This window comes from Opisthocomus hoazin, chromosome 14 (genome assembly GCF_030867145.1).
Source record: "Opisthocomus hoazin isolate bOpiHoa1 chromosome 14, bOpiHoa1.hap1, whole genome shotgun sequence".
Lineage (NCBI taxonomy): Eukaryota > Metazoa > Chordata > Aves > Opisthocomiformes > Opisthocomidae > Opisthocomus > Opisthocomus hoazin.
In genome coordinates, this window is record NC_134427.1 from 16044684 (window position 1) to 16066220 (window position 21537).

Consider the following 21537-nt stretch of genomic DNA (forward strand, 5'->3'; position numbering starts at 1 on the left):
AATATCTTTTGTTTTCCTGATTTCATATTGCTGCTTAGCTGTTTTCAGACTCTATTGAGTTATTAAGATTCATCATTTCAACAATCCCAGCAGTTTCATTTAACTGTTTATCAATCTAGAAAATTTCAGCTACAGGAACCAGTTGCAGCATGCACACACACACGCACACACACAACAAGGGCACTTGCTTAAAAACTGCAGCAAGAAGTGAAGAAGCAGCGCTCTGCATTCCTCCTGCATACATGTGCATGAGCTCTCCTCATGCCTTTGCCTGGGTATTTTGGGAAGATGCCTTGCCATGAATGCGGAGACCATCACATCTACTATTCTGCTTAGACACAGCCACCCGAGGAGGCACCTAGATTTTTGACATCGACCCACACTTCATTAACACAAGAAAATCGCGCCAGCTGTACAACTGGGCTCACAAGTTGGGATTATATCAAAACAAAAAATAACTGTGCTAGGAATGACGAGATAACATATGTGAAATGGACCTATAGCTTTTGACAACATGGCAACAGTAAACAGAACAAGCTAGCGGGCAGAAATACTGTCAGAGTTAGCGAAAGAGTGAAATGGATTACAACTGTTAATCAAGGACTATATGTGGCTACCCCTGATCCACCAAATCTTCTCGACCTAAAATCCTGGGAGACGAAGAACGAGAAAAGGCATCACAGTCTGACACTGGAGCACAGAGATCTGTGCTTGGGAGGCATGACGCTGTTCTGCGTCTGGGTCTGTTTTGTGAATCCTAAAAGCAGGCAAAGACATCTGTTAAACCTCAGATGATACCACCTTAGTTCATGCATCTTTGGCGGACAAGGGAATGACACCTGGTTGACCAGAAGGACCTTACTTCGCCATTCACCAGTTAAACCCTTCTCTAAACTTGAAGAAGTGATAGAGCAACCTTTCCTGTCCTTTATCCTCCACATGAATGCAAACCAAAGGCTTTACTGTAGCATAAGTGTGTAGGAAGACACAGGTCAAGCTCCAGGTTTAGATTTAAAGATCAGTCTGTTCTCTGCTTCAGCATTACCACAGTATCATAAACTGCAAAGCACCAAAATGCTACACTGGCCGAGATGGTACCTCTTTGCTTGTGCTGCCTGATGGAGGATGCACTGCTGAAATTGAACTCTTGGAAGGCTCCTTCTTCTTCTGCTTGTGGTCATGCTGGAGAGACAGCAGCTGTGTCTGATCTTTGGGAAGAGTTCGATGCACCTTCCTGTTGTGCTGCACATCTTCCACCTTCTGAAAGCAAAGAGCGATGAACCTCAGAGAGAACAATGCCTTGGGGGACAACCAAGGTGACCGCTGGAAATACTGGCTTTTTAAAGAACAAAGCGAGCACAATTCCAGCAGGGCTGACAGAAAAGCCAGAGCGCCAAGCAACAGGAAGCATGAAGTGACCCAAAGCACTCTGCGTTTAGCTTTTGAGGCAGCATGTCATAAAACCATATTTTTCCTTTTTACTTTTCCTAAAACCAGAGTGTTTAATCAAACCCTCCATGCTTCTGTTAGACTACAAATCAAATTTGCTGCTGAAACATTCAAAAAACATTGTGGCCAAGGTGCCAGACTTGACAATGAGACTTCAGCACGAAAATTAAATGGAGCAGAGGTTTTATTTGTGAAAAGGAAATGGTCCTGGTTACAACCCAAACAGAAACTGGAGACTGGAGATTTAAGCTTAGGTTGAGCTGATGCTGGAAGCTTTCAGGGTAAAGATATTTTAAATCAGAGTGAAGTGACTGAAGACCATTTCAGCACAGAGAAACAGGAAGCAAGAACAGAAGTGCAAGAGGCAGTGTCATTGCTGTAGCAAAGGAGGATGACTCAGTAACACATAAGTTAACTCGAAAGAAGGCTGCATCTGAGAACAAGAGGCAGTCAATACATTATAAAAGTCCCTCTCTGGTCTGTGACTCAGAGACTGGGAACACCCTCAGGGAACTGAGAAAGACATCAGCTACAGGAACAGGGAGCTGTGAATCACTGTCAGTAAACACTGTTTTCATACCTGCTTCTTATCCGATTTCCTCTGTCCATCTACAATGCACCGTTCATCTTCCACAGTTCTTATGTCTTCTTTACACCCTTCCTCTTTCCTCTGAACGGCCTTAGCCTCTGCCCACCTCTGCTCACACTCCTGCTGCCTTCGTAGCTCCTGCTCTCGCCTCTGATGCTGGAAGACACCCAGGGGAATAACATTGCTTATTTTATTTTACTTTTGCACCCATCAGTTACTTATGCCAGTGTTCATTATTTCATTTTCTGCTATGCATCAGCCACTAACAGGGGATGCCCCATAGCCTGTGCAGCGGGAGTGGACAGCCACAAGCTGCCACCACCACGACTGCCAAACCTTTGCCCTTTTGGCAGCTGAGGGCAGATTTGCCATTCATTTAAGCAGGCGTGCAAGATCTTTGTGATGGCTGGAAGCTAATCTAATGACAAACGTCTTCTCGTCCTTTTGAGAAGGAAGGGTTTTTCCAGAGTCCCCCTGTCTTGCTGGAGCAGCACTGTGCTTCACAAATGCCAGCGCCAGAGTGTTTGCACAATGCTTGAATTTCATCAGATACTCATGAGAAGAGGCACGTTGGTGATTTAGCAATGCCTCCAACACCATAGTGTGTCCGACAGCTGAAAAGACAGCAGCCATCTTGTAACACCTTAAACAGAAGCAGGACCAGGACTCGGGATCAGACAGACTCCAAACTGGGCAACGCTCACGAGAAAGAAAACGGAATCTGCTATCCCCTCTGCCTGGGCTTCCACTGCCAAACCCACCCCAGCAAAATGCCCTTAGAATCACAGAACCACTTTGGGTTGGAAAGGACCTTTAGAGGTGATCTAGCCCAACCCCACTGCAGTGAGCAGGGACATCTTCAACTAGACCAGCCTGCTCAGAGCCCCGTCCAACCCGTCCAGACATTCCTCCTCTGCTCCCCAAGTGCAGGGCAGGTGTCAGCAGGAAAAGGACAGAGGCCATTTAAAATCATTTAAAATCTTTGTGTTCAAAAGTGACACAGTTCTCCCAAGGCTAAAGACTACAAGCCAGGTTGTGCTCACAGTTTAACACAGCCTTCTTGCCTTTCAAAGCCTACACTATACAGGCACATTTTTCATTTGTGATGAGACGTGGAACAACAATACAAGCCAGTCCCTACATCCTCCAGCCTCCTCCTCTGCTCCTTCTGCTGGTCGATCCGTTTCTGCCGCTCTGTCAGCAGCTGCTTCTTGTACTTCTCCTGGTCCTTCAGCTGCTGATGCTGGCGGTGAGGGTCAGAGCGGTTTTTGTTCTCCTGCTGCAGCCTCAGAAATTCACGACGGAGAGTTGACTCCCCCGGGAGATTAACTATGGAACTGAAAGAAAGGGGAGATTTCTACATGACTAAACATAACATTAAAGAGAGAATACAAGGTGCATTGGGAATTGCTTGTTGTCCTGTGTTAGCAAATTAAGATGTTCCGATAAATCTCCTGCATGTTGACTATGCATCCGCACTTACTGTGCTACAAAATAGCCTGAAGCTGATTATTGGGTCCTTCATTTGAGAGTTTCCTCCCTATTGCAGGGGAACTAAGAAGCAGCTTATTATAGACATCTTCTACTCAGCAATTATGTTTGATAGCTACAAAGCGGCTAAGGCTACCAGAGGGGATACAGGAGATAAGGGATTCACAGCAAGTTAAGAAAGCCATTCCGGCTGAGGAGGGCTGCCTTCAATGAGAACAGCTTGGGCAGTCAAATTTTCTATTCCAGTAATAAAATTAACCTTGGTTCTCCTTCATCTTCATTCAGCTCATCATCTTCCTCCTCACTTCCACTGTAATCATAGTCCGTTTCTTCTAAAAAAGAGAACAATAAACAAACCCCAGTGGAGGATGCTGTTATTTAAGATATGATCTTGAACTTTCTTTCTGAGCACTCAACCTGAACTACATGTAGCTCAGCAGGAATTTAAAAGCCACACGTTGCACTGGGAGGCTGAGGGGAGGCAAGATATCCACGTACATAATTCAAAATCTAGTTCAGATACAGTTTCAGGGCAGCCCCTTTACACACTCCCACCTTTCTCCCTGACTGACTGTATTGGCTTTGCAAAACTAACCTATTTCCATCATCTGAAACAAATTAGGTTAAACCCATAGAGAAATCCAACCTCCGTACCACCACCAGCAGAGGGGCTCTTCAGAAAGAAATTTAGATGGGACATGAAAGACTTGTACTGCCCGTCTCTGCCATTGTATACTGGCTGTAAGGCTAAGCTGAGGCCTTCAGTAAATCCAGGTTTCCTTTTGTATTAAAGTGAATAATTAAAATAAAGAAACGGAGATAATAAATTAATGCTAGTTTTAGCACAGCAGTTCAGAAGAAGCTGACACAGACTGATAAAGTTCTCTTCAAGACTAAAATGAAGGCAGCTTTTAAGGGATAATTTCAAAGCAGTCCTACTCTCATTGCTGGCTATATAGCATGCTAAAGTGGGACTTAAAAAAAAAAAAAATTAAGTCACTATTTTGAAGTGTATAGTCTGGCAATTTCACACTGTTCTCCCTTTCAGGGGAGGTTTGATTAAAACCAGCACTTTTCAGGTCAAAATATATCTATCAAGAAGTGACTGTTATCATCACACCTCCACAAACCCCTTCCCCTCCTCCCCAAGGGCATTTGTGAGAAACTCTACCTGGCTCTCTTTCCATTCAAATATGCTTTGAGATTCATAGACGAAAGAGGTGGCAGAATTTGCAACTACTATTGGAGTCAGTAAATCTACCTTGCAACAGCAATTTCATTTTAAAGTACAAATATTCCTGTTGTCAAATCAACACTTGGAGTTTATAAGTCACTTTCCAGCTGTGTAGTGCTTTTCGAGTTTGCCCTTGTAGTCGCTGATTTTCACAGCGCCCCTGCCAGCATAAAACATACAGAAGAGGAAGAATGGAGAGAGGGCAGGGAAAAGCGGTGGTCAGCAGGCTACGGCTTGCTCTCCACTTTGCACAGCCCCTTAGCCTGCTGCGCACAGGCATTCACACAAGTATCACCGCCACTCCAGCACTGCTTCCTCCAGGTTTTGCTCTGAGGAGTAAAGCTAGCATTTGGAACAAACTCCGATTCCCTCTTTTTCTTCAGCCACCCTGTGATGTGGATGATTTGTTAAAAGCATTTGTGTTCTGCTGGAGCTTGGAGGCCTTCTCAAGGTCTCTTTTGTGCACTCCACTGCAAGACGCTTAAAGAGTGCTTCTGCCCCCAAAGAACTCACAAATTGAAATCATACGGAGATGCAACAGGTAAATTAAACGGATCGGGGACAGACATACGAACTAAGAGACTAGGAAACACTCGCTGAGTACTACTTAGATACTCGAGAAAGTAGGGACCTAGACTTTACTCAGATTCTTCGCTCATGTTAGCATTAGGGTTGCTCTCAGTGAATCAGGGTCAGTCAGGCTCCAAAGACTTTAACACTTTTACATTGTTAAGAACCTGGGCTTTGGCAAACAGACCTTCAGAATGGCCCCACTGCTATTAAGGACAACACTTTCTCACCGTTTTCCTGGTTCTAGTATTTCAGTTGCATCTGCCATGTACTCTGCTGCCAAAACTGGAAGAGGACCTAGACTCTGCAATGTCTTTTATTTTGTTTTTGCCACGTTACCCTTTTCTCCTTTTTTCTTCCTGGTCCTGTCCAGGTGGTCTTTCAGCATGATGCGCACTTGCCGTTCATTCTGCATGTCTCGGATGAAAGAATGCTTAAGCAAGGTTTCAGTGGATGGACGATGCAAGTAATTTTTTACAAGGCAGCTTTCAACAAAGTTTAAGAATTTCTTTGACCTGAAAAAGATAGAAAAGTGGAGGAAAACAGTAAGCCTTTTCAACTTGTGTGCCAAACACTACCTCTGAGTTATGGAAAGCACGAACTCTGCAAGGTTTCCTTTCGCACTGGAACCGCATGAGTCAATTTGAGTTTTGCCACCAGTGTGCCTGCTGAGACCAGCGCAGCGCTGAAGGCGAAGGATCGGCAACTCCACCCCGACTGCCCTCTCAGTGGAGTTACCCTGACTTTACATCTGGATCAACAAAGCCAGAATCTGGCCAACGCAACTCTTTCAAAAACGCCTTACGCTTTTCATACAGTGAAGATTTTCTTGATGCACTTCACTGAAGAGACAAACCAATTCTCCATAGGCCACAGTGACTGCCATCAGCCCCACAACGGCCAAGCAGTCTTCTGACAAAGCACTGACCCCAAGCAGCCCATCTAAGCCTTGCTGATACTGTGATTTCAGCCACCCACGCCAAACTTTAGCAACTGCAACGACTGCTGCGGTTTAGGCAGAGTTCAAACAAAAGATGTTGCTTCCCAAAGATAAACTCCATCTGCACCTGTGGCTTAGATCCAGTACCAGAAACAGCCCAGGAAAGACATCGCAGATCACTGTAGGATTTAACGGGATCATTGTCTCTGGACAAGAGGGTTCAAAATCCTCCTAAGCCAAATGCAGCAAACATACAGTTTTTACACATCTCTTTACCATTTTCTGGATTTCAGCTTCGGGGGAGGGTTCCGTGGGATGAGGAAGAGCGCTCTCATGGGGTGCATGTCACACAGGGCTGCGAAGGAAACCACAAGCTATTGAAGGGCACATGTCCCCCCTGTGTCCCTCCCACAGCCTGACCACGCTGACCCAGCCGGAGCAGGAGCCCGGCTCTCCCAACAGAGAGGAGCAGCCCTTCACAAACACTCCCACTTCCAGCAGCACAGCACCCGTCGCAGAACCGCACCGTTAGTCAATCAAATTCAGCCTACAGCCAAGAAATAAAGTCTCTGAGTACACAGAAATCTTCCCCAACAGTATGCTGTTATTACCCGCTAAGAGAGATTTGAAAGAAAGGCTGCATGGCAGGAACAAGGACAAATTTCTTCATATTTTTTACATATAAGGCTTCAGAAGGACATGAAAAAAGCTCACCTTTCTGATACACCAAATGGTGTTTTCACACAAATAGAAGTTGAAGTGGGGATTGAAATACTTATCTAGTTTATTATTTATTATTTATTACTGGCTTACAGTTCAGATAAACAATAAGCTATTTTTTAGCCAAACCCTTAGCTACATTGTTCATGGTATAAGACGAAATGCAGGATGAAGAAAACCTGACGCGAAGCGGAGAGCTCATAAACCGCACTGGCACAGAGCGTAACGCTGAAGCACACATTCCATCTATTCCGTGTCTCGGGAGTGCGAGCACCATTATTAGACAATCTGCAACAGACCCTGCTCATGCATTCAGACGCTGGTTTCTCTCCAGCACAACGTACTTCTCTTTAGTGTTGCTGTCGTGGAAAGTTGAAGCTACAAAGAACTCTGCAGAAAGTAAATGCTGTCATATCTCATCTATCCCTGGCATTTTCTATGGAATTATGAGTGTGCTCCATCTGTCATGGAGAAATATCGAGGGTCAGAGGTCTTCCTTCACAAAACAGAGCTACTGAATGACAACTGATAGGAACAGATTTCTTAGGATATACAGAGGTTCAGCAGTGATTCTCTTAACAGGAATGGACTTACAGCGTTACAGAACTAGTAAAAGTGAGAAAACTGTGGTCCGGTAAAGCCTTCACTGCCTTCTGCTAATTCCTCTGCCTGTATCCACCTGCCATCGTTTCTCACTTCTAGGTTCTGTTTTTGACTTTTTCCTTTGTACTTTCAACAGCACGTGATATAGTGGGGAAGGGGGCAGAAGAAGTCTGGTTTACAGCTATGGGTCCCAGACACTGTTGTACTACAGTAAACAAAACACAATGCAATAGAACCTAATCCACAGCCTCTCCCTGCCAAAACCAGTGAAAACATCAAATGTAAGTGGCATGAGAAATCAGCATGCGAAGCTACAAAGTCTTTCTCAAAGAAAACTCCCCATGGACTCCTGTCTCAGGACTAAGCTCCAGCTAGGCTGAAGCACAGTGTCTGAAAGTGCTCCTGAACTCCAGCTGGCTCCTGAGCCCTGCTAAAAACCAAGTCTGACGGGAGAACAGCCAAGTGTGTTTTTTAAAAACACAGCCTACGTGCTCTCAAGCTCAGGCCAGAGTATAATTTATTTCATCTCCTGTGCTCTCAGCAGTGACCGGATACCCCATCACATCACATCTGCTTCACGGGCGCTGGGGGAAAGCAACCAGTCCTCTGCAGAAACAAAAACACACAAGGTCTTTGCATCCACGCTGCCGCCGCTGATCTCTGCTCAACGGCTGCGAGAGGCTAACCGGGGGAGCAGGCAGGCGAGGGCAGGCTGTAAAACTATGGCAGTCTGCTGCCAGGTTGAGAATGTGATCACAGACCAAAGCCATCGCGCGAGCAAACACAGTATTCATCCCAAAACCTGTTAGAATCAAGTCAGTCCCAGAGTGAAAATATAACCTTTACGCCTAACTTCCCCCATTTTTTTTTTTTAAAGTCACCTAAACCCACAGCCACTCTTGTCAATTCTTTCTGCTAATGTGTCATTCACTTCTGCTTAGCTGTACCCACAGGCAGTGATCAACAAAGTGGTGCTAACAAGAGCTCTAAGAAAAACTTTGTTTCCCTAGTTAATGAAAGCAAGGAATCAAAATATAGACTTCACGGGTCTAAAAGAAAGAGGAAAGCAGAAAAGCCCAAATGAGAAAAAGTCATAGGTTATTTTGAAAGATACAGCCAGAACCAGAATTTTGTACATATGTGCATCAGCCAAGCATGAGTCATTTAAACACAGAACATGTTCCCAAAGCACAGACAGCCCCAGCTTTACACCAAGTCACTTACGAGGAGCTCCTTCGGCCATTTCAATAGCAGTGATTCCCAGAGACCATAGGTCACTCTGCAGGAAAAGAAACATTGCACATTGCAAGTTGCAGCATTCAAGCTTTTTTTGCTTGTTTGTTTTCTTTTGGTTTTATGGTTTTATTTTTTTTGTTTATTTTTACAGTTTCCCTAGGTTTCTCCTGGATCTGGTCATTTTAGTCGGAGTGACAAGCATTCTGCTCCCTCCCATTCCCTGCTGAGCTTTTAGGAAGTGTGCTAATAGCCAGAAGCTTCCCACTTCCCAGGCAACTCTGAACAGCTGACTCATCATTTAAGCAGCCAGTCCCAAAACGCAGACCTTCTGCACTCAAAAAACACGAGCCAGAATATAGCAGGCACTGTTTAAATATGGCTTAAATCTTTTAAACTGTTTTCATGAGGCAGTGAGACACAGCAGTGCCTTGCCCCCCTGCACCTGGCCAAAAAAAATCTTGGTCTTAATGCTTATTTCAGAGCAGTCATTGCTGAGTTTCTACACTGATGGAACAGAAATTATACTCAGGCCTTGGGGTCTGACTTTTTCTGTCTACAAAGTCTCCAGTCACACGTTTTTGGGCACACGAAAGGAGAGCACAATCATGCAGTCAGATTTACGCCGCAGTATATGTTCAGCTCAGTTAACTTGGAGCGGAGTTTCCTTTATCAGCTTATCTGGATGCTTAGGGCTGGGTTTTGATCACAGAAGGTAATCCGGAAACGCTACCAGAGACTGTAAAAACTTCACGGGTTTCCACTTGATTAATCACGCGCATTATTTTACTATTTTTTCTGGCTAAACGTAGCCAAATGAGAGGCACATGACTGAACCTACTTGCAGGACTTCTCTGAAACGATTTTTCAAAAAGGGAGTGACAGAAAACGAACTTTCAAAGATTAGAAGCGATATATCATCGCATGAATAGCAGCTCTCGCCCAGCTTGGCACTCTGACTAAACTTGACTTTATCAACACAGCCTTCTCAGTCCAGCTGCTCTGAACTGCTTTATGCCAGCTGAAAACCAGTTCTCTCCATAGTTTGTGGAGGGATTTGACAACAAAACTGGTGGGAGTTTAATAGACTCCAGATCCTGACTTATTATTAAGTAAATGACTGAAAATTAGAAAAGTCTTCTAGGGGTAGTACCACAAGTTTTGGGGACAATGGGAGAAACTACCAGGCTACAAAGAATTTTGGTTTGGAGTCTCAAACCATGAGAGGCAGACAGGTGAAAGGGAGGATGACAGCAGTGTTTATAAAGGTCATTGTCTATATATACATATTTATGTGTATTTATTTTTACTCATTTGTAATAATTGTTGTTTGTTTGCTTTTTAATCAGAGCTGTAATAGCAAGAAGTTACAGAGTGGCTTCCTGCTACTTTGCTCATCATATTAGCTACAAATTTGTGTAGAAAAGCCTGGCCCCATGCCACCTTCCGAGTCATAGCATTGTCTGCAGAAGTGCTTCCAAAACCCTCCGCTGATGAGTTTTAAACTACCATCTGCAGAAGCTATTCAGAAGCAGATATAAATACATGCAGATGAACTGTGATTATTACTGAAGGCAAAGAAACCTCAAGAATTAGGGGGGCATGTTCCTAATGCTTATATCTTCTGAAAAGTACACATTCTGAAAAGGAAATCAACTGGGGAGAGGGAATGAAGACAAGAGATTAATTTCTTGAGGTTTCAGTAGAAGATTTACACGGTCTGAAAAATAAAATCCAAGAACATTCTTTGGTCATGACGGACACTCACACAACGTGACCTCACTCTGCCAGTGAAGCAGTCTCAGAGTCTTGTCTCAACAGGGGAGAATCACAGCCTCTTCATCAGTAGAAAATGGAAGTAATAACAGGTTCTTCTATTAAAGTGTTCTGAAGCCACAATCAGAATGAGAGGTGCAAACTGGCAACCAAGAAAGCACCTGAACCAAGAGAGCGACCAGAGGGTCACTCAGAATATGGTTGCTTAGAAAGCCATCCCTGGAGAACATCCTGCAGGGTAAGCGTAGACAGTCAAATGACAGCACTGCTGGAAACAGGCCAGAGGACAAAGAATAAGCTTTGCAAGTCTCTTTGGAACAGCATCATCTTATTATAAGAGTGGGAGGAGAACCAGGAAAAAAGTGCTTGATAGCTGTTCTCGGGCTCCCCAGTGCAAGAAGGTCATGGACATATTGGACTGGGTGCAGGAAAGGGCCACAAAGATGTTTAAGGGATTGGAGCGGGGAGCCTCTGGGCTGAGAGAGATGGAACTGTTCAGCCTGGAGAAGGGAAGGCTGAGGGGAATCTCATACACGCATACAAATTCCTGATGGGAGGGGAGCAAAGACAACCAGACCAGACTTCCAAGTGGTGTCCAGTGACAGGACAAGAGACAATGGACACCAACTGAAATACAAGAAATTGTGTGCCTTCTCACCTCAGCCACCCTGCGAATGACCAGATAGCGTTCCAGGATGGGAAACCTGCTGCAGTCACATGCTCATGCATGAGTGAAGTGATACTACTTATTGCCAATTAACTCAAGATTTGCAGCTGAGTACAGAGTAAAACAGCTCCAGCACAGAGGAGACCAGTAACTTGCCATATTAGTATTACACTACTTGAAGTACTCCTTCCAAATTTACTTCTTCCTTTCTTTTCTATCCTGTCCTGCAACCTCCACATATAAGTATTTTTTTTGCACAGAAGTTCATGAAAGTGTATTGAATGTACTAAAACTCACAAAAAAGTGTTCATAATTAAACTCCACTCTTAAAAAGAGCCACCACCCACATATTACAAATACTTCTATTTCTACAGTTATAATATTATTGTGGTTTAAAAGAAGGGAAGTTTGAACTTTTCAAATGCCGTACTTCAGCAGGATTTCAGCAATCACCTGCATGTTTTGCTACATTATGTAGAGTTGTAACACATACTCTGTAATCATACGTAGAATCTGGGTTCTCCTCGCAAGCAATGACCTCAGGTGCCATCCAATAGGGTGTCCCAATAAATGTGTTTCTTCTCCCAATAGTTCTATCCAGTTGAGCACTTACACCAAAATCCACTGAAAAGCCAAGCAGAGGTAACGAAATTAATAGAGTTGTATCCACGTGGCAGACTGTTTGCTTGGTTACTGCCATACTGTTCAGAATATCAAACCTTTGGGCTACAATGCATATCAAATCTGAGCTCCTCCAGCACATCTTCTCTAATAGTTGAATTTTACCTGCTTTTTTTTTTTTTCTTTTTGACAGAAGGATCAAATAACCAGCACTCTAAATCTGCCAGACAGGGTACAGCAGACAGGAATTGCTCTAGGAAGACATCACAGAATAATTTACGCTTAATCGAAACACTATATTGAGTAGGAGTTGAGACCTTTTAATGAGTACCTGAAAGGAAAAATAGTTTCTATGCACAAGGCAAATTTTGATGTGTCTAATAGAGCCATTTGTGAAAGCTGGAAAGAACCATCATATCACTTCATTTTGAGGTGTTTGGAACAACTGCTTCCCTACAGTCTCACACTATCTTAGAACAAGCTGGAGAGTATACTAGTTTATTCTGATCTTAGGCTCTTTATAATGAGAGAATCATGTGGAGCTCTTTGTGCTGAAAAGGGTGTTACTGTGTTCAGGATTGTATAGCAAAATGGTTTTGCTCTGATATGAAGAAAGGCCCATATAACCAATAATTATGTCATTGTATTTTTCTTTGAACAGATCTCTAAGATACACTAATTGGATCCACTGGGCATAGCACTTGTGTGCTATTCACAGAGAAGACAAAATAACAGGGAAAAGAAAGGACTGAAAGGAGTCAGCCCTATGGTTACCATCAAGGAGCAGATTTTCTCACTTACGTTATCTCACTGCAGACCATCTGCAAACCTCAATCATTTGTACTACTAGAATTTAATGTGCCTGTTCAGCAAGCCTTCTCCAACAGTAAGTCGGACCTGACCTTTGGGATCATCATGTGCTCTGTGCTTCTGATGGGAAGTGTGCACACTTAGACTGAAGTGCAACGGAACTGGACCGAGGACCTCTTGGGTTTCTAGCTTCTTTAAGGCACACGAGCCAGCTCTCTCCGGAAACAACTTTTTTTTTTTAAATTGTTGTACTTAGTAAATCTGTTTCATCTCTACCCAGAGTCAGAAAGGGTTAACTTTCTTGCCATCCATGTGAAGAACGGCGGGACTAGTAACTATACAAGACCGTACACACACACAAAGCCCCACCTTGCCAGTTTTATGGGAACAGTTGAAAACTAGTACGTATCTTTTAGAGACTATAAGCAAAATCCTGCCTTCATTTAATACAATGGCTAAAATCCCTTTGACTTCAGTGAAGCTAAGATTTTGCCACAAGGTTAAACCATAAAAATAAGTACTTTAAATCTCGGTATTTGCCTCAGCCACACATCCACAGGCCATGTTTATTATTTTTGTTCTCCAACTCTACAGCAAATTTTTTCAATTAAAGAGAGAGGGAGCATAAAGATAATCCCAAATAAAAGAAGTGCTCTCCTTGAGACTGCTCCTTGAAATCATTGCCATGAGTTCTCCGTGATGTCTTCCCAAAACATGAAAGACAACCCCTCCTCAAGAGAGATTTGTACTTGAGTTCAGTTTTAGGAAGTCAGAAGTTGTCAGCACTGACCTGTCGTCACAGCTAGAAAAGGAAACAAGTAAGCTCTCTGACATTTTTGAGAGATGGCGATTAGTAAGAGCTATTCTTCAGTGGCAGCCCTTACACGAGTAATTTCACCTACTGTCAGATTTATGAAAATCTCTAAGACCACTTCCCTTAGAGAAATGGATTAGCTTACTTTATTCCCCCAACATTGTTATTTTGGAAGTCTTTGCACACCAGGATCTGCAGTGAAGGCCTGATGGTGCTGTGACTTACGAGACAGGTTCTGTGTTTGACTGCCCAGCAGTAGCTGTATTGCACACAGGCTGCAAGTGACATCCTTGCAGAACACATCACATTTTCAGTCATTTCTACATGACAGACACCTTATAAATACAAGCATTAATGCTGCTTGACATATTTGTTGCTCTTAGGTTACTGAAGGTTCTTTCTGAGACAAGATGGAAATCTTCAATTTCTATGAACAGGTTGCTAGTATGCATTTAAGGAAACTTACCCAGTTTTACTTCTGCATTTTCTGTGAGAAGAACATTCTGTCCTTTAATATCTCGATGGATGACATGGTGAGCATGAAGATGTGCCAAGCCCTAAAAAGAAAACCAGACTTTCCTTATTCTTTCTTCCTATCATCATCATGACAGTGGCATTCCTGCCTTTACACTTTTACCCTTCTCAGACTTTATTCATAGGGAGAATCCTTTAGATGTTATTAGCAACATGAAGACCCCAGTTCCAGGGAGGAGAGAGGACAGCAACCGCAAGTTCGATTGTCTTCTTTACCCACAGGCCAAACAGTAGTGGAGTATCTCTGAAGTCAAGTGTCAAGAGAACAAGGTAGCGATATTTTAAACTTCTGTCTCAGAATCAAGGGATGCCTCCTCATACTATGTGTTAAAAGCAAATAAAAGAGGTAAAGCGCAACGCAGAATGCTCTGTACAAGGACCAGACAACAGCTAGCGGGCCACAGTGGCTTAAATTCTTCATTCAGCAAAACCATGTGCAATGGTAAATGGACCACAGAAAGTTCAAAATACCATGTCAGACCTCTCTTTGAATGCAGCAAATATTGTTTTCATTCAGCTAATATTTGCAATATTCTGTATTCTCCTTAGTTCCAAAATTGTCCATGGTTAAACTAGCATATATATAAAGGAACACACCAATATAACACATTATAGTAAGCCAGGGGATGCTTCACTCCAAATGCTTAGCCTCGCTAATATTAATGACTTTAAACAGAGCTTCCACCCAGCTGCTAAATTTTCTGGGAAGAAATGTTGTCAATCCAAATGCAATTGGGTCCTTCTGTTCTGAAACAAGCATGATTATATCCAATCTCATTTTACACCAGCATGCAGTTATGTTTTTCAGTTGCATGAGCATAAACTAAATGTTTTAACATCGATTGCTTTAATACAGATATTAATGCCACGCAAATGAAGAGCAACCTGACCAGACCATTAGGATTTTCTTTTTTTTTTTTGGAGAAGAGCTCTCCTCATGCTCTCCAGCTATAGTTGTTATAATCTGCAGTCTAATGCCAAATCCTTGTAAGATGGCCAGTGTTCTCTATTGAGCATGCTTCTCAACTCCTCTGCTCCAGAAGCAAAGATTTACCCCTATTCAAGCATTACTTTGGCATGCCATTCGAATTCCAGCTCCCAGAATACACATTTATCTTACCATTATTTAGAATAGAAGTAAAACTCCATTACAAGGAAGACGGATCAGTAATTCTGTAATGGGTTTTGAGTTTAGAATGACAGATTCCAACATATATTTTTTTCCCCAGGCTAGTTCATTAGATTACACTTGGGATTTGTTTTATCCTCTGTACTTTCCAGGGGAAAAAATCCCCTAAGCCTGCATAGAATGAAATACAGCCCTAAGAATTGTCTTGGGGCATATTGCCCCAGCAGGGCCACCTTCAAGATTTTGGAATGCTGTTTAGTTAACATCGCTTCCAATAGTGCGGAAAAGAGGCCCCTGAGTGTGTGCAGGTAAAGGAATTATGAACAGAAAGCTCTTACACAGCATGAACAGCTGAAGCAATGAGCAGTAAGATCTCCTGATGTGGAGGACAGACTTACTGAAAACAGAAAATATCTTTACTTTTCTAGGTGCCCAGAATCTGGACTTTCAGAAGATGGCTATTTGCCATAGGAAACGGGAATTTTCTGTTCTTCATATAGAAAATGGGATTAACTGCAATAATATGGGATGTCAAGCAGCCATTATGCTGGCTCTTTGGGCTCTTCTGAACTCAAGGACCCCATGGATCTGAACACATGGATTCTGAACCCATGAGCCCCATGAATCAAGGCCTTTAAGAAACAATGGTTCTTAGTGACCTGTGTTAGCGACCAAAGGCTTGGAAAGGCCTTCTTGTTGCAAATGAGCAACAGAGCTCCATCAGCATGACTCACCCTGAGAACCTCTCTGCAGATGTATGCAATCCAGTCTTCCTTGAAACAGTTCCCTTTTGTCTTCTTTACCAGGTCAGTGACAGAGCCCGCACCACAGTACTCCATCACCAACTGCAAGACAACAAATGCAATACACCTTTACCGCAGCACGGAGAGGGTGCCAGCAGAGACACCACGTGCAGACACCCACTCCACCACAGTCAAGGTGTGGCAAACTACACGCGACCTTCCCGGATGCCAAGAGACATAAAATCTCATTTCCTGAATCACACACATTGCTGAATAAATAAAAAACCTCAGTAGCGCTCCTCTCCTGTAACTTGCAATAGGTGCTTTTTTTTTTTTTTAGAAACTACAAAAACATCAGAAAAACCAGACCTAAAAGCACTGAAAAATATAGGATTTTTTCAAAATTTAAGATTTCTCATTTTGCTGCAGAGCTTCAAAAATCTTGCAGCCAAAAAACCGGGAGGATTCATTTTTCTTTGCTTTGTTGCCAATTCCTCTGTTCCCTTTTTTTATTTTCCAACTGAAAAAAGGAGAGGAAAACAACAAGAAAAAGGAGAGGAGGAGAACAAGCTGTCTTTTACTTTACTTAGGAAAAAAAAAATTACAGAAATGTTTAATTTGGAAAAAAAAAGCTCGAAAAACAAATCAGAATGACAGCACAAGTCACAAGTATCTTTATGCCCATTCTCAAAGAAAATCATAGGGGATGGAAGACGTGTAGGGAGGAGCAATTTTTCCCTTTTCTATGTTGTTCTTCAGAACAAGGACTTCAGAGTTTCACTGAGACAGAGTCCAAGCCGAGCACACTGGCACACTAAAGAAAGAAGCTGTAAATCTGACGAACAGGAGTGGCACTAAACACTTACCCAGAGCTGATCATCTTGGCCTGCAGGACTTTTCTTTACAAACGCGCCATAATATGTAGCAATATTCCGGTGATGGGAGTACTTTTTTAACATATTTATCTCCAGCTTGATTTCCTCCTCTTCATTCTGTAGCAAAAGAGAGCAGAAGGCTCCTTTGGCGACCAGAGATCACCGAGCTCCAGGGCTGCCCAGAGCTGTGGGGCAATCTCTTTCTTTGGAGGCTTTCAACGCCCAGCTGGAACCAGCCCTGAGCAACCTGGTTTGATCCCACGGCTGACCCTGCTTTGAGCAGGAGTTGGACCAGAGACCTCCTGAGGCTCCCTCCAACCTGAGTTATCCTGTGGTTGTGAGACTGCAGCTGAAGGACAGGCTCTTAAGCTGACAACTCAACCACCCTGTTTCATCGGCCTAAAACACTGAGTTTCTACGGCCTGACCTAAAGAATCAAAAATGTCCCAATGTGGGTCTAACCATCGCCCATTGCCTCCTCAGGGGGCTCAGAGAGGACCTACTACTTCCCCATTTGTAGTTTCTGTATGCAGTAATTTAGTCTTGGAGAAATTCACCAGATTCAAACAAAAATAAAACTATTCCTAACACTCCATTACTTAAATCCTTGGAAAAGCACTTAGCGCACACATCAGCCCATTTGTCTTCCCGGTCCTGTGGAGGGTCTTGCTGAGAGAAAATCAAAGCCAAGAATGAGGCAACTGGCCACAAACCAAACTCCAGAGCCAGCGCAGGGTTAGGATCTGCTCCTGCCTTCCAGTTGTGAGGCCACCCCCCCGGGGCCGGGAAGTTTTCCCCCTCCTCCCAACACCATGCCACCAGTTAAGTCACTGGGGGCTAGCACACCCCTAGACATCTCCTTCCAGGTGCTAACCAGCTCTGTTTTCCCACTGGCTTTGTTTCAGCCTCTTCAGGGCGGACGTCCTCTTCTGCCCAGTACAGCACCGTGCACAGTAAGACAACTAATGGAAACTCAAGTTTTATGATATTAGAAGGCGATGCCCTTTTTCAGAGAGGTCTGCCTGAGCTGCAGAGGCCCTGTCAGAGCTAGCCTGTTTGCGAAGCTGCCACCACGAGAACTGGTGCACAATGCCCAGTGAAACGCATGTAGATTTTGCTGTCTCATTTGCTTTAGTAGGAAATGAGGGGTGCTAGAAGGTATCCCTGTATCAGTTAAAAGGAGGATGACACAGCTGAAAATTAATTTACCTTGCTGCAAAACATCCCAGTCAGCGCTTGCTAGCTGAAGGGAAAAAAAAGCAGCAGCGAGAACAGCTCAGCCCCACAGGACATTTTTCTGCAGTTTTCCACTATTTTCCAGTAGCTTTGCCATCGAAGCATTCCGTTAACCACCACAACAGGCCACTTACAAAACCAGCTGCATTGTCTTTTCTACCTGTAGCAAAGCATTAAAGCCTGACAGGCTGAAGCCAAATTCCCTGAAGCATACGCATCTGATGCGTCTTAAACCTGACCACACAAAAATCATTCCCAACAGAAGGGACCAGGAGGTTCTCCCCACTAACATCAAACCACAGGAGACATGTTACCAGACCAAAGCCTAAATGTCTTAAGCTTTAGGAAATGGGAAATGCAGACTAACTCCACTTCAAGCAAAATGAGTTATTTCAGGTTTCAGAGCAGCCCCTTTGTTGAACACAGGCTCTCCAGCTGTGCACTTTACACTAGATACTTCATTTGTCTTTTGTTTGCAATCAAGGAGAAAGAAGAACCCTTAACCCTTGGCTTGATACAGCCCTGGATGTTGCATGACTTTATTAATGAGGGTGAGGAGGAGCCCGGTGCAGCATCTGGAGTCTCCGAGAGAAATCAGAGCTGACTCCCAGACCGCAGGCAGGAGATCCTCCAGGAGCAAGGTCCCATTTCTCTCTGCATGTGGCCAGGGCACAATCACAGGGAGATGAGAGCTGCTGCTGCTGCATTCTGGGAGGGGAAACAAGGCTCTGCACCCTTTGGGACTCCACACACTGCCCGTGAAAGGGTGGAAACAGGCAGGTGAGGAAAAGGAGGCAGAGAATAAAGACCCTTCCCAGATCTGTCACTGACATGAGTAACGGATCTTTAGGGAAGGGCAGAAAGCAGGACAAATAGCGAGGACTCCTCTCTTCCCCCTGCATCCTGCCCACTCCTCCTGCTAGGGCAACCAAACATGTGGAGAGGCAACGTTAATCTTTGGTAAAGGTGTTCCCCAAATTACTTAAGATCTCTTCAGATCTTCAGGTTTTGGGGTTTTTCTAACTCTGCCCATCTGCATGAACTTTGCACTGGTGGAGCCCGACTGAAAAGTTTCCCTGCTATGCCCTCAGCACCAGCCTGCGGCTTTCACAAGGTTCCCCTCGGGGAGCCGGCAGATCTCAACCACTTCCTCAGAGCTGCTGCCTCTTCTTCAGCTCTTCTTCCTTCACCCAATTAATTTACTGGATGTTGGAACCGTGCTGGCACAGCTCTTATCTGAGGACTTTCTACTCCTCTGCAATCTCACCTCTATGTTTTTGAAACAAAGATAAACATATGTCTGTTAGTGAACACAGCTGGAACACCAGGAAGGCACCAGGTAGGCTCTTCCACACCCACTGGCAAGAGCAAAGAGTAGCTGCACACGTGTAATGCTCCATGACCAGCAAGATGCGCCAATTCCTGCTTTATCTCGTGCCCTCATCTGTTTACCCAGAAGGCTGGAACCTGCTCCCTCCCTGCACCTGCCTCTTCTTCCCTCACCCATCCTTGCCCGTAGAGGCAGTTCCCTGTGCTCGCACACCACTGTACGCTGCTCAGGAATAGGATGAGTGCCCTGGGAGGACACTGCTTAGATCGGACAGTGGGCTTCCCTGCTGAGCCCCACCATTGCTGAGTAGAGACCCTCTTGCATCCTTCAGACAGAGATGTGACTTCAAATATAAGTCAGTTCGTAAGGTAAAGGCTACACAGGACAACAGGTAGGCTTTTCACAGACAAAAAGTACTCTCTCTTCCCAGTGCTTGAGTGAGCTGTGGAAAATCACCCCGTTTCACATGAAGAAACCAAGGCAGAAGGCTAAATGTGAGCTATTCTGTTCCGTGGGCCATCTCTGAGGCCCAGCCAGGAACTGAACCTGGCCTTGCCAAGTCTCAGTGCTACATCACCCTTCAAGCACGGTGACTGGCAACAACACCACCTTCAACTTTTCGGTGCATGCAGATGCTCAGGATTTCCACTTTCCACCACCCCTCTGTCTGTGTTACCATCAGCCACATCTCCCAGGGGTCTAGAAACCTGCTCATAAATCATGCTGCTCACAGATCTGCAGGTGTAAAAAGCTGTTTGCTTTCACAAACCAGTGCGTTTCTGGGCACAGATGGCTGCATGCACAAAGATGACAAGCTCATGATCAAAGGCTATTTTTGAAGACGTGGGCCTATCTGCAATGACATTAGGAAGCAAAGAACTAGAAAGCACACACCTCTGACCTCAACTGGAAAGAAGATCATCAGCTGATAAATGCTCCAACAAGAGACCCCTTATTACGGGGGCAGTTCTAATGACAAGTTTCTCATTGAAATGTTGTTTTGCTGTCTGGAAAGACTGAAAGCAAGGACAGAGAGAGAACGGCCAGCTGCAGAAGAGCTCTTTGATCACCTGCACCGACAGCTGAAGAGAAAAGCAGCAAGAATCCAAGCTCTTTGCAAGCGCTCGGCTTGCTTGGCACCGGCCGATAACAGGAAGCAGAGCCTGCGTGGGGAGGCACACGAGCGCACGTTGCCATCAGCTCCCCTCCAACCATTTCAAAGCGCTCCCCCCGTAACCAGCCACGGCAGCACTTCCTGACAGATGTCCAGAGGATCCCGCAATCGCCACAGCATCCTGCTGTCGCTCTTCAGAAACCAGCCCGGGGCTGCAGCTCACGATAACAAAGGGCAGATTTGCGCAGGTCTTGGTGTGCCCCAGATCTCAGAGCTGAACAATCTCAGCTGGAGCTGGGTCAGGGAATTTCTTATGAAAAGATTTCTTGCCAGGAAAAAAAAAAAAAGCAACATAGATTTGGTGGAACAGAATCTTTTGGCAGAAATGTACTAGTTATGATGAAATGTTAGCTGAAAGACTTCTTAGGCTGGATTTTCTAGTGATGAAAACATGATGCTGGCAGAAAGAAACCCATTGCAGAATATCCAAGTAACAAGGAAGCAGCTCCAACCCCTGCGATACGAGACATCCTACCCTCTCCCAAGTCAGACAGCACTATTGCTATGACCTGTTACAAAGCAGGTTAGTGAACAAACCACCACCAACTCACGCAGGCATGAGGCTCTGTCAAACTCAGCCACTGGCGTTGCCTTACTTTGAATGGGACAGATCTACTGGAGGCTTGAACTGGGGCGTCCTCTAAGCAGGTACACAAACCACAAGGCCAATCCAGGCACCCAGCTCTTCTCCACTTTTTTTTTCTGAGAGGGGTGAAGGGAAAAAGACTGCATTTGTCTTGATTTGATTTTTTTAATCTTCCTGAAATTTTCACTCCCTAAGAAAACTGTTCCCTGTGCAGCACTAATCACATCAAATAACCACCCAAAATGAAAATGGCCACAGGGGCTAGGAGCCTCCTGTCTCACTCTGGCAGACTTACTCTGACAGCTTCCATTTCTCACAAGGCAAACTCCATGTGAGATGTTGCTCTCAGGTGCAATTTATAGGCAGGACATTGGAGACGAGGATTTCAATATTTTAAAGACTTTATTTAATGC

General features: G+C 44.4%; 1 protein-coding gene across 4 annotated transcripts in view; it reads right to left on the minus strand.

Moving 5' to 3' along the window:
* The window catches only part of NRK (Nik related kinase), a 109373-nt gene that overhangs the window by 48602 nt on the left and 39234 nt on the right, over nucleotides 1-21537 (minus strand). For 3 of the 4 annotated variants that reach the window (XM_075435253.1, XM_075435252.1, XM_075435249.1), the window contains exons 4-14: nucleotides 16790-16915; nucleotides 15915-16025; nucleotides 13984-14074; nucleotides 11766-11896; nucleotides 8821-8875; nucleotides 6550-6628; nucleotides 5673-5848; nucleotides 3789-3861; nucleotides 3180-3375; nucleotides 2030-2194; nucleotides 1099-1260 (exon numbers count right to left, since the gene is read on the minus strand). In XM_075435253.1, coding sequence (XP_075291368.1) covers nucleotides 1099-1260; nucleotides 2030-2194; nucleotides 3180-3375; nucleotides 3789-3861; nucleotides 5673-5848; nucleotides 6550-6628; nucleotides 8821-8875; nucleotides 11766-11896; nucleotides 13984-14074; nucleotides 15915-16025; nucleotides 16790-16915 — 1365 coding nt within the window. The remainder of the gene's footprint in view (nucleotides 1-1098; nucleotides 1261-2029; nucleotides 2195-3179; nucleotides 3376-3788; nucleotides 3862-5672; nucleotides 5849-6549; nucleotides 6629-8820; nucleotides 8876-11765; nucleotides 11897-13983; nucleotides 14075-15914; nucleotides 16026-16789; nucleotides 16916-21537) is intronic. The other variant, XM_075435251.1, reaches the window with a different exon arrangement.